The following is a 13,788-nucleotide window of genomic DNA, read 5'->3' as shown; positions in this document are numbered from 1 at the left end:
TGGTCAGTAGTGGTTATAATATAATTCAGCTTGAAATGACAATATTACACTGTTTTTGCATAATAGCCTGTGTTGATGGTGAGAGATTATTTTGTTGATTACTTTTGATCATCTGCTATATAAATTCTTTCTATTTTCTCATTTGTAAGCCACTTTGAGGAAAAAGATGGGTGGTAAGTGTGATCGGCATGCTTTATTCAGTACATGTACAAAACAACTGATGTTCTTTTGACTTGATTTACTATATACCTATTTGTTTACGATTGTGTTCAATTAGATTGAATGCTATATACTTGATGATATGTTCTCTCACTCACTAGATCTTTAGCTAGACACTGAGTGGACAAAACATTAAGAACACCTGTTCCTTCCATGACATAGACTGACTAGGTGAACGCTATGATCCCTTATTGATGTCACATGTTAAATCCATTTCAATCAGTATAGATGATGGGAGAAGAAATGGATTGTGTATGTGTGCCATTCAGAGGGTGAATGGGCAAGACAAAAGGTGCAAGTTCCTTTTGAAAGGGCGTGGTAGTAGGTGCCAGGTGTACCAATTTGTGTCAAGAACTGCATCGCTACTGGGTTTTTCACGCTCAACAGTTTCCCATGTGTATCAAGAATGGTTCACCACCCAAAGGAACCAGCCAACTTGACACAAATGTGGGAAGCATTGGAGTCAACATGGGCCAGCATCCCTGTGGAACGCTTTCGACACCTTCTAGAATCCGTGCACCAACGAATTGGGGGGGGACAACTCAATATTAGGAAGGTGTCTCTAATGTTTGGTATACTCAGTGTACTTTACATGCATGCTCACTGGACTTTAGAGGGCATTTAGCGGGTATGAAGGTGAACTAGTGTTTGTTGTCTAGGGGTTGTAACCTAAACAGGGGTGTCGTAAAAATGAAGAGCATATGAAAATGCCCTTCTGAACAAGAACCTCTTTAAACACTAACTTTTCACAGCAAAGCCTACGTACTTCAGTTCAATGTGAGAGCGCAGTGTGAGAGCGCAGTGTGAGAGCGCAGTGCTATTCTCATGCATTATTCATGGTTCTGGCCCTCTTTTAGACAGTTATGCAAGATCAGGAAAAAGCAACAGCAAAGATCTTGTATGTGTCCAAAAGTGCACTCTTTTCCCTATATAGTCCACTACTTTTGCCCAAAACCCTATGGGCTCTGGTCAAAAGTAGTGCACTATAAAGGGAATTAGGGTGTCATTTGGGATTAGGATGCATCCCTCTACTTTAACCACAGATTTGTAACATTCTAAAAGGGTTGTAGTGTTTTCTGTAATGATAAAATGATCTAAACACCTTTATGGGATAATAACTAGAAGACCTAGAGTTAATGCACAACAGTCAGCTGCGGATATCAAAGAGTAGGTAGCTGCCTTCTCAGAATACACTACAGACTTAACTTTAAGGGCACAACACTGTTATACAATGGGCCCATTACAAATAGGCATTTGACTCATACTCATACAGAAACAAGATGTTGCCATGGCAATAATGCTGCATAGAGTACAGTGCATTGTCAACTATAGCAGGAGAGCATTCTACCTGCAAAAATATTATATACAGTTAGAAAAAAGGGTTCTTTGGCTGACCCCACAGGAGCACCTTTTCCTCTGAAAAGGGTTCTACCTGGAACTTTGAAGGGTTCTTCAAAGGGTTCTCCTATGGGTACAGCCAAAGAACCCTTTTAGATTCTAGATAGCACCTTTTTTTCTAAGAGTGTACAGTCCTGCTGCTGCCTAGTCTTCGGCACATTATTCAGCTGTAACGGCCTCGCTCTGTGTTCACTACTTCACACCAGAACACTGGAGATTTGCCGCAATGCTTCTAGAAGTCTAGAATGCATGTTGACACCAGACACTGAGGTGTCTTAGAATGTGTGGCTTCTTCACATCAATCCACCAGGGTTCCTTACTGCCATAAATACTGCTATGTTACTGTATCAGCGGATGTGACAGGGAAAGAGACCGTTATAGCTGGGTGGCCAGTGTTGGTGAGAATGCTTTTAGACAGCACTGGAATCTTCTCCATCTTAATTATACAGTACACACATGGTCAAGTCTGTGAGCTTAGTATGCAGACAGAAGGATCAGAGTATTACTGTATGAAGCCGTTTTGTCAACAGGGGTTTAAACAGAGATAACAATCATGTTTATCATTTGTCATACACTGTGTCTTTCAATAAAGGTTATTAATACACTAATAGCAGACAATGTGCTTCAAACATAAACAGCTCTTGCCTAGCAGGTTAGCCTTTTTCATCATGAATCTTGTTCTGGAGGCAGCTCTGCAGAGTGGCAATAGCTAGCACAGCCACAAAGTCTAAAATCTGATTTTAAACATAAACTTAACCTTAACCACACTGCTAACCTTAATACTTAACCCTAACCTTATTTTCATGAATTTTTACAATATAGCCAATTTTAACTTTGCAGCTGGCCTATCTAAAGGGAAATTACTCAGTTCTACCTTCAGGACAAAACTCTTGACACTAAATGTCAACCTGCTCTTGGTTAGATTTAATTCAGTAATAATGTATTTCATGAAGACAGTAGGATGTAGCCTATAGTCCTCTCTCCTCAGTTCACAGGTTTTTGACAGCAGTGAGAGAGAAGGGTGTTTGAATGTATAAACAGAGTAACTATAGATATCGTATGGATGTCCCTTATCTGAACTGCCTTTTCTTCCTGTTCTAGATGATCAGTCTTCAGATAATGAGCGTCTAAAGAAGAGGATTGTATTCTCAGTCACTCTAAGTAATCGTCCCATGCATGGGAGCGCTCAAAAAGAAAGAAAAAAATGAAAAAACACTAGCATGTTGGTTGTGCAGTTGCCGCTGAACCATAGCCTGGTCCAGATCAGTTTGTGCCGTCTTACCAACTTCTTGTCACTCATTGACAATTATTTAAGGTTTGCGTCTTAAACGGCACCCTAACTCATATAGTCCTCTACTTTTAAACAGAGCCCTATGGGCCCTGGTCAAAAGTAGTGGACTGGATAGGGAAGAGGATGCCATTTAGGATGCAACCAAGGAGTTAAAAACAGACCAAAACGGCTAAATCATAGAACCAAAAGAAAGTGATAGCTAGCTTGCACGGCTTTAACTTTGACCAATGTCAGTGTGACTATTTCTGTTCCCTTTTCCTTTATGCTCGGTTTGATTTCCCATTCTGACTGACGGAATGGATTGTCATTGGCTGAGATGATGGCTCATTTTGGCTTGGAGACAGATGTAGAGTGTAGGCTATGGCATCCTATACTCACAGTGGAGCGGTGTCTGTCTCTCTGTCTGTCTTTGTGTTCCAGATAAAGTGGAAGAGAACATGCCTTCTCAGAAGCCTACGTGGGACAACTCTAACACTGACATAAGGGTCGCAAACACGGTCAAAACGCGGCCCAACAGCAGGTGCTTGGCCATGAACCCAGAGATGAATGTAGGTATAACCACTAACCAGGCTTTACTCTACTACTATCTACACTACTCTGTTGTGCGGTATGCATATGCATTTCCTTATTGTGTGTGTAGTTTGTTGATATGTGACACTGGAGTAAGACCATAGAGATCTATGCTGCGAGAATGCTGATGGGTGCCTGATGCAATTTACTGCTCTAAGCTGGCTGGTTAAGGAAGTGCATGATGGACTTCATCTGTTAGGTGTTCATGGTTCTGATGGACCTCATATTTTAGGTGTTCATGGTTCTGATGGACCTCATATGTTAGATGTTCATGGTTCTGATGGACTTCATCTGTTAGGAGCTGTTCATGGTTCTGATGGACTTCATCTGTTAGGAGCTGTTCATGGTTCTGATGGACTTCATCTGTTAGGAGCTGTTCATGGTTCTGATGGACCTCATCTGTTAGGAGGTGTTCATGGTTCTGATGGACCTCATCTGTTAGGAGGTGTTCATGGTTCTGATGGACTTCATCTGTTAGGAGCTGTTCATGGTTCTGATGGACCTCATCTGTTAGGAGGTGTTCATGGTTCTGATGGACCTCATCTGTTAGGAGCTGTTCATGGTTCTTATGGACCTCATCTGTTAGGAGCTGTTCACGGCCCTGACCTGCCTCTCAACTAATATTTAGGTTTTAACAGCTTCATGTTCTTACTTTTCCATTAGATCTTTCACAAGTTGACCTGCAGCAGAGGACAAATAAATGTGTTTGGTTAATAACCTCTTACACTCGTGGGAATTGCCCGATATGGGGGACAGGGCTAAATTGACATGTTTCTTATGGAATAAATATTTAAAGCGTATGTGTAACCATGGTAGCAATTAAAAGGGAACAGTTTGGAGATTATGGGAAAATGATCAGTCCATAGTTGAGGACACAACAGTTCACCTGAGACAAGACTAACTTCCAAACATTACACTGTTGATTTTATATGCATTTTACATTTACTGTACTTTTCGCTGCATTTGTTGATAACGAAATGTAAAAAAAATATCTGGATACATTCAGTAACATGATAATAATATTCTTGGAATATTTGGGGTACAGTAGGTGCAACATCAAAGTGAGAGGTCTAACTGGTGTTTCCAAGTGGCCTCACACCTCTCCAAAGTGTGCACAGTTCATAATGCATTTCAATGCATTTTTATGACTCCAAGCTATGCCATTGAGGAACTTAGAGCAAGCACACTTGTAGTTGTTTTGTTTGGAATCTAGCCCTGCATCCCCGCCTTTACACAATTACTGTTGTTGTTTACTCAATCCATAAACGTCCATTATAAATATGACATCTGGGTCAGGTAAGCATCATTTTTAATCTTGCTCTCTTGCCAACATGACGAGCTAAATTAGAAAGTACATTGTTAGGCTTTCACAAGGCAATTCAGAGAAGCAGGTCTTCATTTTGATGCGCATAGAATGGAGTCATGAGTGCATTCAGGTGTGGTTCACTGCACACTTCCTTCACAATACAACAGTCTCATCCTGCTCAGAACAACCCAGGCTATAACGCCAGGTCATCTTGTAGCAGGACATCTAACATAGTCATCAGAAACATTGACACTGTATATTACATCAGTTGTATGATATGGAAATGTGAATACAATTTGATTTGATTTGAAATCTGCCATTTTCAACCCATATATGGGTACGAATGTAAAGGGCTATTAAATAAATGAGAAATAAAATGAAAGGAAATGTACATCGACAATCATTCTAACAAGTCTAGCTGATCTATAAACTTATGGACTGTTTCCCATGCAGGCTCAGTCTCTTCTCCTCTCTTTGTTACAGTCCATGTGTGAGAGCCAGGACGTGTCGATGCAGACCCAGACCCAGCCCAGAGAGCCAGGCAGCCCCAGAGGTCGAGGCCCCTTCCTGGGGGTGCCAAACAGACAGGGGACCATGAGACGACAAAAGTCCATCGGAACATCTGGTAACTACATCTCGACATGTTTCTGTCCATGCTAAATATTTAATCTGCATACATACTGTACAGCACAAGCTTATATACAGTACACATGCGTGTACAGGCATGCACACTCACACACACATCTGTATTCAATTACCTTTTTTCCCGCACACACACCCTTGAAGGTTTCAATTCTATAATTGCTGTTAATGTAAAGTAATAGTCAACGTATGTTTCTTTTTCAGGAATAACAGAAGAGGACGCCCCTCAGTTCCTGACCCCTCCCATGTTGAAATTCACCAGGAGCCTATCAATGCCGGACACAACAGAGGACATCCCACCCCCTCCCGCTATCTCCCCTCCATCTCCCCCTTACAACAACGACCCCAACCCACAGGGCAGAGGCTACGGCACTATCAGACACACTGTTCCCAAAGGCACCGCCCCTGAGCGAGGAGGGGACCCCAACACGGGCGGCAGTGACGGATGGAGGGAACAGGGTGGTATGTACCACACAGAGCCCCAGTCGGAACAGTATCAGTCTGAGGACCACCACCACCACCAGGGTAGCCAGAGTCCAGGCCAAGGCCTCACAGCCCAGCAGAGCTTCCTGAACCGCAGGGCCCAGATCCCAGAGAACCCATACTCAGACCTGGGGAAGATGGGCAACCTGGGCCTGTTTGCCCCCAACAAACCTCAGAGGAGGAAGGGCATGCTGATGAAGCAGAACAAGATTGAGGACAGCCCAGAGAAGACCTGCACCATTAAAATCCCAACCATCATCATCAAGGAGCCGTCTACATCCAGCAGTGGGAAGAGCAGCCAGGGCAGCAGCATGGAGATAGAGACTGGATCCCATGACCACCCGGGACAACTCCGTCCGGACGACGGACACAACCCCAGCAGTCCCTTTGCCACGGCCATGGCGGGCGCCGTGCGGGAACGTGAGATGAGGATGGTGGATTGTCACCAGAACTCCCCATCCTACAGGTTCACCGACCAGGGTGAAGAAGACTCGTCTCCCGCGCCTGCGCCTCGCCTCCGCCACTCCAAGTCCATCGACGAGGGAATGTTCAGTAGTGACGAGCGCCTGCGTCGCCTCATGGCCCCACCTGCCTCATTACTCAGCATCCCCAGAAGAGGGGGTAACGTGACGGTCTTCAACACCCCGGAGACCACTGTTGTGAGAGAACCGCTACACACGCGCACTGGCCACCACAGCCCGGTCAGTCTGCCCGCCAAGACCTATACCTCCAGTAGTGGGCGCTACGTCCACCCAGTCACAGGGAAGCCTTTGGACCCCAACTCCCCTCTGGCCCTGGCTCTGGCTGCACGGGACCGGGCCATGAGAGAGCAGTCCCAGCCACTCCCGCTGAAGACCGAACCACCTAAACCTGACCTGAACAAGCCTCTGTTCATCGACACCAAGCTGAGGACCGGCATGGGCGCAAATTTCTCCTCGACCGCCACCATGGGTCGACCGGGCAGGGCGGGGCTTCGTAGGCAGATGACAGAGGCAAAGTACGAGACAGAGTCCAAATACGACCACCCGTTGGCCAAAGACAAGGACAATAGTCTGTCCCGTCCTCAGAGAGAAGAGGAGAAGAAGAACATGTTGATAGACATTGGTGACACGTCTCAGCAGAAGTCACCTGGGTTGCTGATGGTCCACACCACTGACGAGAACAACCTGTCTGAGGGGGAGAGGGACGCGGCGGTCAGTCCAGACAGCACCCCCAGTGAGCTCCGGGACCCCAACCAACCTAACATCCTCAAAATGGCCTCCCCTAACCCCCATAACCCTCACTCTATGGGCCCTGGACCCAGAGGTAGTAAGACCATGATCACCGTCACCTCAGTGGACGAGCCGGTCAAACTACCCTTCGGTATCCCCCCTCCACCCTGCGTTCCCTCCGTGGACATCGACGATGAGTTCTTTGCTGACCCACTGCCACCGCCGCTCGAGTTCGCCAACAGCTTCGACATCCCAGAGGACCAAAAGGGGGCGATCGCTGAGCTCCTGAAACAGCAACGAAACGCTGGCAGGGCACCATCGTCTCTAGCCCCCTTCTATCCCTATCACGGTAACACCTCAGGCCACCCTGACCAGACTATGATCAAACGGCCTGCGGTGCTCACCAACTGTACACCCCCCTGCTTCCCCCACGCCCTCTTGGAGAGCTACGATCCTATCAGTGACTCTGGCATTGATGTGGAGCCGGACAGCCGCAGCATTGGAGACCCCCAGCTGGAGACTACAAGCACTATGTCCACCGTATCCAGTATCTCCACGCTGTCGTCCGAGGGTGGCGAGGTGCTGGACAACACATGTACAGTCTATGCAGACAGACAGGCCTTTCTGGTGGACCGGACTTCAAAGTCAAGAACCAGGCAACCTGCCGCAAACAAGAGCAACGCACTTTACAAGGACCCTGCCTTGATGGATAGAGAGGAGAACATAAGAACTTTTGCCGCACCTTCCTCCGTCCCACCGCCTCCCCCCGGGGCCAGCGTCTCCTCAGAGCCCCCCAGAACACCAACTCAAAGAACCTCCAAGTTATGGGGAGACCCTCCAGGCTCTAACCCCCAGGACATGCAGAACAAGGACAGGACACCAAAGCCAGGAGAGGGGATAGACTCTTCTTCCTCAGGATGTAGGACTGTTTTTGGATCAAGGTAGGCTACTCCGTGTGTGTGTGTGTGTGTGTGTGTGTGTGTGTGTGTGTTCTGCCAGAGAGCAGAAGGAGTTGCCTAGCAACCTAATAATGAGAGCAGCAGCCTTGAGGAGTAGATGAGCAACAACGTCATGCCAGTCTGATTATCATAGAGACCAAACCGCCACAGCGCTTTCCTCCGAAGGAAGGGGTGAGCGGTGTGTCACTGTGTGTCGCTAGCAGCACGGTTCAAAATAGCACAGAGTCTGCGTGCCAAATGGCACCCTATTCCCTACTTAGTGCACCAGGGCCCATAGGGGAATAGGGAATAGGGTGCCATTTGAGATGCCTCCACAGTTTGTTTTAACAGGGGTGGATGGTGTGTGTGTAACCTGTCTCTCAATCGTCTGTCATTTCAACAAACCCAGAGTTGGTCAAATATCAATGGGCCTCTCTCGTCAGTTAACCCTCCTCTTCATTCCTCTACCAGTCACCGCAAATCACTAGAAGTAGATTGTCATCGTAGACTAGATATGAATGTGTGTGTGTATACATTGAGGCTCCAACAGATGTAGGGCTATGGAGTGGTGTATGTGTGGGATGTATGATTGTAGGCTGTTATTGTGTAATTGGTTTTTGCAGGTATGAATGCATATTTGTGTGTATTTAAAACACTTTTGTGTATGCAGGTCATTGTCTGTACGTTTGTTTATCGCTGCGCGTACGGTATGTCTATTTGTGTAACTGGCATATATCTTGTTTGTACAGCAGGCTACGTAAGCCGGCATGGCATTTCTTACAGACACTGCGTTCCACCCTACAGCATTCCTCTGGGATAGCAACAAACTCATTTATTATGGAAAGCTGTGGTTATTTACAGAGCAGACCAGATGAGGCTAACTCTAAAAGGCATGGCTGTACCACCAAAGCTCTGCTACCAGTGTGGTTCATGCTGAATAGACTGCAGAGCACAGAACAAACCTGATCAGAATGAGATATTTGGTTAACCTCATTCAACCTGATACATAAATAAATGAATGGAGATCTTCTGACACTATCAAAGAAATGGATGACACTTTCTATGGGAAGGAAAACACTGTTAGTTTCTTTGTATTTAGAATTAATTCCCCACTTCCAACTTCCAATGGAAAGAATAGATCCTTTTTATACTTGTTCTTATTCTTCACTCTCATCTGACACACACGCACGCACGGACACACACACATAAACCAACACACACGGCTACACACAAACACACACACACACACACACATGGACATACACACTCATGGACACGCGCACACACACGGAATCCTCCTTCCAGTCTGCAGTTTTGAAGGAGTTGGTGGTGTTTAGGGAAAGACTGTCAGGTCAGTGTATTCATCCTCCAGTAGGACTGTCAGGTCAGTGTACTCATCCTCCAGTAGGTCTGTCAGGTCAGTGTACTCATCCTCCAGTAGGTCTGTCAGGTCAGTGTATTCATCCTCCAGTAGGTCTGTCAGGTCAGTGTACTCATCCTCCAGTAGGTCTGTCAGGTCAGTGTACTCATCCTCCAGTAGGTCTGTCAGGTCAGTGTATTCATCCTCCAGTAGGTCTGTCAGGTCAGTGTACTCATCCTCCAGTAGGTCTGTCAGGTCAGTGTACTCATCCTCCAGTAGGTCTGTCAGGTCAGTGTATTCATCCTCCAGTAGGTCTGTCAGGTCAGTGTACTCATCCTCCAGTAGGTCTGTCAGGTCAGTGTATTCATCCTCCAGTAGGTCTGTCAGGTCAGTGTACTCATCCTCCAGTAGGTCTGTCAGGTCAGTGTATTCATCCTCCAGTAGGTCTGTCAGGTCGGTGTATTCATCCTCCAGTAGGTCTGTCAGGTCAGTGTATTCATCCTCCAGTAGGTCTGTCAGGTCAGTGTATTCATCCTCCAGTAGGTCTGTCAGGTCAGTGTACTCATCCTCCAGTAGGTCTGTCAGGTCAGTGTATTCATCCTCCAGTAGGTCTGTCAGGTCGGTGTATTCATCCTCCAGTAGGTCTGTCAGGTCAGTGTACTCATCCTCCAGTAGGTCTGTCAGGTCAGTGTATTCATCCTCCAGTAGGTCTGTCAGGTCAGTGTACTCATCCTCCAGTAGGTCTGTCAGGTCAGTGTATTCATCCTCCAGTAGGTCTGTCAGGTCAGTGTATTCATCCTCCAGTAGGTCTGTCAGGTCAGTGTACTCATCCTCCAGTAGGTCTGTCAGGTCAGTGTACTCATCCTCCAGTAGGTCTGTCAGGTCGGTGTATTCATCCTCCAGTAGGTCTGTCAGGTCGGTGTATTCATCCTCCAGTAGGTCTGTCAGGTCAGTGTATTCATCCTCCAGTAGGTCTGTCAGGTCAGTGTACTCATCCTCCAGTAGGTCTGTCAGGTCAGTGTATTCATCCTCCAGTAGGTCTGTCAGGTCAGTGTACTCATCCTCCAGTAGGTCTGTCAGGTCGGTGTACTCATCCTCCAGTAGGTCTGTCAGGTCTGTGTATTCATCCTCCAGTAGGTCTGTCAGGTCAGTGTACTCATCCTCCAGTAGGTCTGTCAGGTCAGTGTATTCATCCTCCAGTAGGTCTGTCAGGTCAGTGTACTCATCCTCCAGTAGGTCTGTCAGGTCAGTGTATTCATCCTCCAGTAGGTCTGTCAGGTCAGTGTATTCATCCTCCAGTAGGTCTGTCAGGTCAGTGTACTCATCCTCCAGTAGGTCTGTCAGGTCAGTGTACTCATCCTCCAGTAGGACTGTCAGGTCAGTGTACTCATCCTCCAGTAGGTCTGTCAGGTCAGTGTATTCATCCTCCAGTAGGTCTGTCAGGTCAGTGTACTCATCCTCCAGTAGGTCTGTCAGGTCTGTGTATTCATCCTCCAGTAGGTCTGTCAGTGTCAGTGTACTCATCCTCCAGTAGGTCTGTCAGGTCAGTGTATTCATCCTCCAGTAGGTCTGTCAGGTCTGTGTATTCATCCTCCAGTAGGTCTGTCAGTGTCAGTGTACTCATCCTCCAGTAGGTCTGTCAGGTCAGTGTACTCATCCTCCAGTAGGTCTGTCAGGTCAGTGTATTCATCCTCCAGTAGGTCTGTCAGGTCAGTGTATTCATCCTCCAGTAGGTCTGTCAGGTCGGTGTATTCATCCTCCAGTAGGTCTGTCAGGTCGGTGTATTCATCCTCCAGTAGGTCTGTCAGGTCAGTGTATTCATCCTCCAGTAGGTCTGTCAGGTCAGTGTATTCATCCTCCAGTAGGTCTGTCAGGTCTGTGTAACTTAATGTGTTCTGTACTTTCTGTAGGGGTCCGGACAGTGGGTCCCTCTCCTCAGGTACACAGCGGAATACCACAGTCTCTTTTGCTGCCCAGCTCCCTCCGAATGTGCCTGCCCCATCTCCAAACCGACAAACCGAGAGCCCCTCCCACCACAGAGCCCCCAGCCCCATCCTCTCTCCCCCAGACTCAGGCCTCGGCTGTGCCTCCTCTCTCCCTGCCACCTCTCCCACCCTTTCAGACGTGTTCGGCCTGCCCACCCCCCCTCTCAGCCTGGGCACGGGGAGCAGCCGCTCGCCCTCCCCCCTCACCCTCATCCAGGCCGTCTCCAACAAGCCTTTTGCCACCAAGCCGGTTCTGATGTGGAGCAAACACGACGTGGCCGACTGGCTGGAGAGCCTAAACCTGGCTGAGCACAGAGACACCTTTATGGACAACGACATCGAGGGCAGCCACCTGCCTAGCCTGCAGAAGGACGACCTCATAGACCTAGGGGTGACCAGGGTCGGACATCGGATGAACATAGAGAGAGCTTTGAAACTTCTGATGGACAGGTGAGAAGTGAGGAGGGTGATGAGGTCTCTGAGTCTCCAACACTACAACTTCACAACAGGCTTCTAAGTTAATTATCAATTATGTCCATAACAATCATTTTTATTTATGTTGACTTATTTAAACTATACTTACTGTATAATTGTTATGATGATGCTTGTTTTGTTGAAATTTAGGAATATCCTCATGTATCCTGAAGAAATTGCAACTTGAAACAGCACTGCAGTTTCCTGAATAAGCAAGAAGGTCCCCCAGAGTGGGATAGAGTGGTCCCAGGTGAGGCAGAGCTGCTCTGTCAGTAGGAAGGAAGGAAGTAGATACACGGGATGTGGCTGTGATATGGAATATACTACACTATCAAACACAACAGCAGCTTAATCGCTATGGGATTTACGGACTTCTGAAATCAACCTACTTTAAATGCATAATCAGAACCAGCTTCGTAGGGGTTTCATTTTCTACTGTTTCTCATTTAGAAATTATGCGGTGGATATCTTTTTAGGAAAAAGGGGAAAACATTTACAGTATGTATGTACACTTCTGCCTGTGAAAATAAGCTTTCTCTCTCTCCCTTTTCACTGGGTTGTCGGTTGATTTGAGAGACCATACAGTGTATTCTCAGACACAGACAGTTATACCCAGAAAGGAAATCAAAGATTAAAATCATTTCTAAATTGGTACAGTAGCAAAGTTGTTGCCCTTCAACCTTATTTCAATAGCTGTTTTACTACTGGTCATGGTTACTTGAGGGTTTTAAACACAGTATTGAAAATGTAAATTAAATTGTTCATAAATCATTATACTGTCTTCCACAAGAAGCTGAACTGTGTGCCAACAGCTCCCCTTACTGTATTCTCCTGAACATGACATGGCAGAGTGCTTGGCACTGGCAGTCAGGTCTTTCCAATCGTTATCATCAACTGTCATGTTTTCTTTCGCAGTCTTCTATGTCCTCTGAGAGGAATAATACATACATTATCACATAGGTTATTACTGTATACACTGAACTGATGTTTAGGACTTTAGGATTGAAGACACTATCGGGAATGAATGACCCAGAGTTACAGGGTTGGGGTCAATTCCATTTCAATTAAAGGTAGGGTCAGCGATATGACGTAGATGCACAACATGAACAGCATAGTGGGTCAATTCCATTTCAATTAAAGGTAGGGTCAGCGATATGACGTAGATGCACAACGTGAACAGCATAGTGGGTCAATTCCATTTCAATTAAAGGTAGGGTCAGCGATATGACGTAGATGCACAACGTGAACAGCATAGTGGGTCAATTCCATTTCAATTAAAGGTAGGGTCAGCGATATGACGTAGATGCACAACGTGAACAGCATAGTGGGTCAATTCCATTTCAATTAAAGGTAGGGTCAGCGATATGACGTAGATGCACAACGTGAACAGCATAGTGGGTCAATTCCATTTCAATTAAAGGTAGGGTCAGCGATATGACGTAGATGCACAACGTGAACAGCATAGTGGGTCAATTTTATGCGACAACTTAGAGAGTTTGATTGCGACACTCAGCTTCTCTGCTGTTTTGGTCCTGTGGCTACCACGTTGTAAGTGCATGAATCGAACCAGAGCACATGCACAGATATTGTGTGAGAGCGGAGTCTTGCATCTTGCTCATCGCAAAATCTGCGGTACTGCTCACTCAATGTCATTTTGCGGACTCTGGAAGTAAACTAAATTTCTAATTCTACAATTTTTGCAACGATAAGTGTTGTGTAAAATTGGAAATGGAATTAAAGTTTACTTCCTGAATTGAAAAGGAATTTACCCCAACACTGCAGAGTAAGGATGTTTTTGAAGACAGATATCAAAGAAGTATATGCACTTATATGGGAAAAAGTAGGGGAACAAACACTAAACCTGGTATCAGAAGGAGCAGAGTTCAACTTGTTTGGCAAGCAAAGAGAGAT

The 13,788-nt window shown here is 46.3% G+C and overlaps 1 protein-coding gene across 1 annotated transcript in view; it reads left to right on the top strand.

The window, feature by feature from the left end:
* LOC135509012 (SH3 and multiple ankyrin repeat domains protein 2-like) overlaps positions 1-11,974 on the top strand; it is a 154,207-nt gene extending 142,233 nt beyond the window's left edge. Inside the window, exons 19-24 of the mRNA XM_064929296.1 lie at positions 150-173; positions 2,719-2,778; positions 3,329-3,456; positions 5,268-5,409; positions 5,631-8,061; positions 11,329-11,974. Coding sequence (XP_064785368.1) covers positions 150-173; positions 2,719-2,778; positions 3,329-3,456; positions 5,268-5,409; positions 5,631-8,061; positions 11,329-11,857 — 3,314 coding nt within the window. The 3' untranslated portion in view covers positions 11,858-11,974. The remainder of the gene's footprint in view (positions 1-149; positions 174-2,718; positions 2,779-3,328; positions 3,457-5,267; positions 5,410-5,630; positions 8,062-11,328) is intronic.
* Positions 11,975-13,788: the final 1,814 nt, after the last annotated feature.

The sequence above is a fragment of the Oncorhynchus masou genome, chromosome 22, assembly GCF_036934945.1.
Source record: "Oncorhynchus masou masou isolate Uvic2021 chromosome 22, UVic_Omas_1.1, whole genome shotgun sequence".
NCBI lineage: Eukaryota > Metazoa > Chordata > Actinopteri > Salmoniformes > Salmonidae > Oncorhynchus > Oncorhynchus masou.
This window is presented reverse-complemented; position numbering and strand designations above follow the sequence as displayed.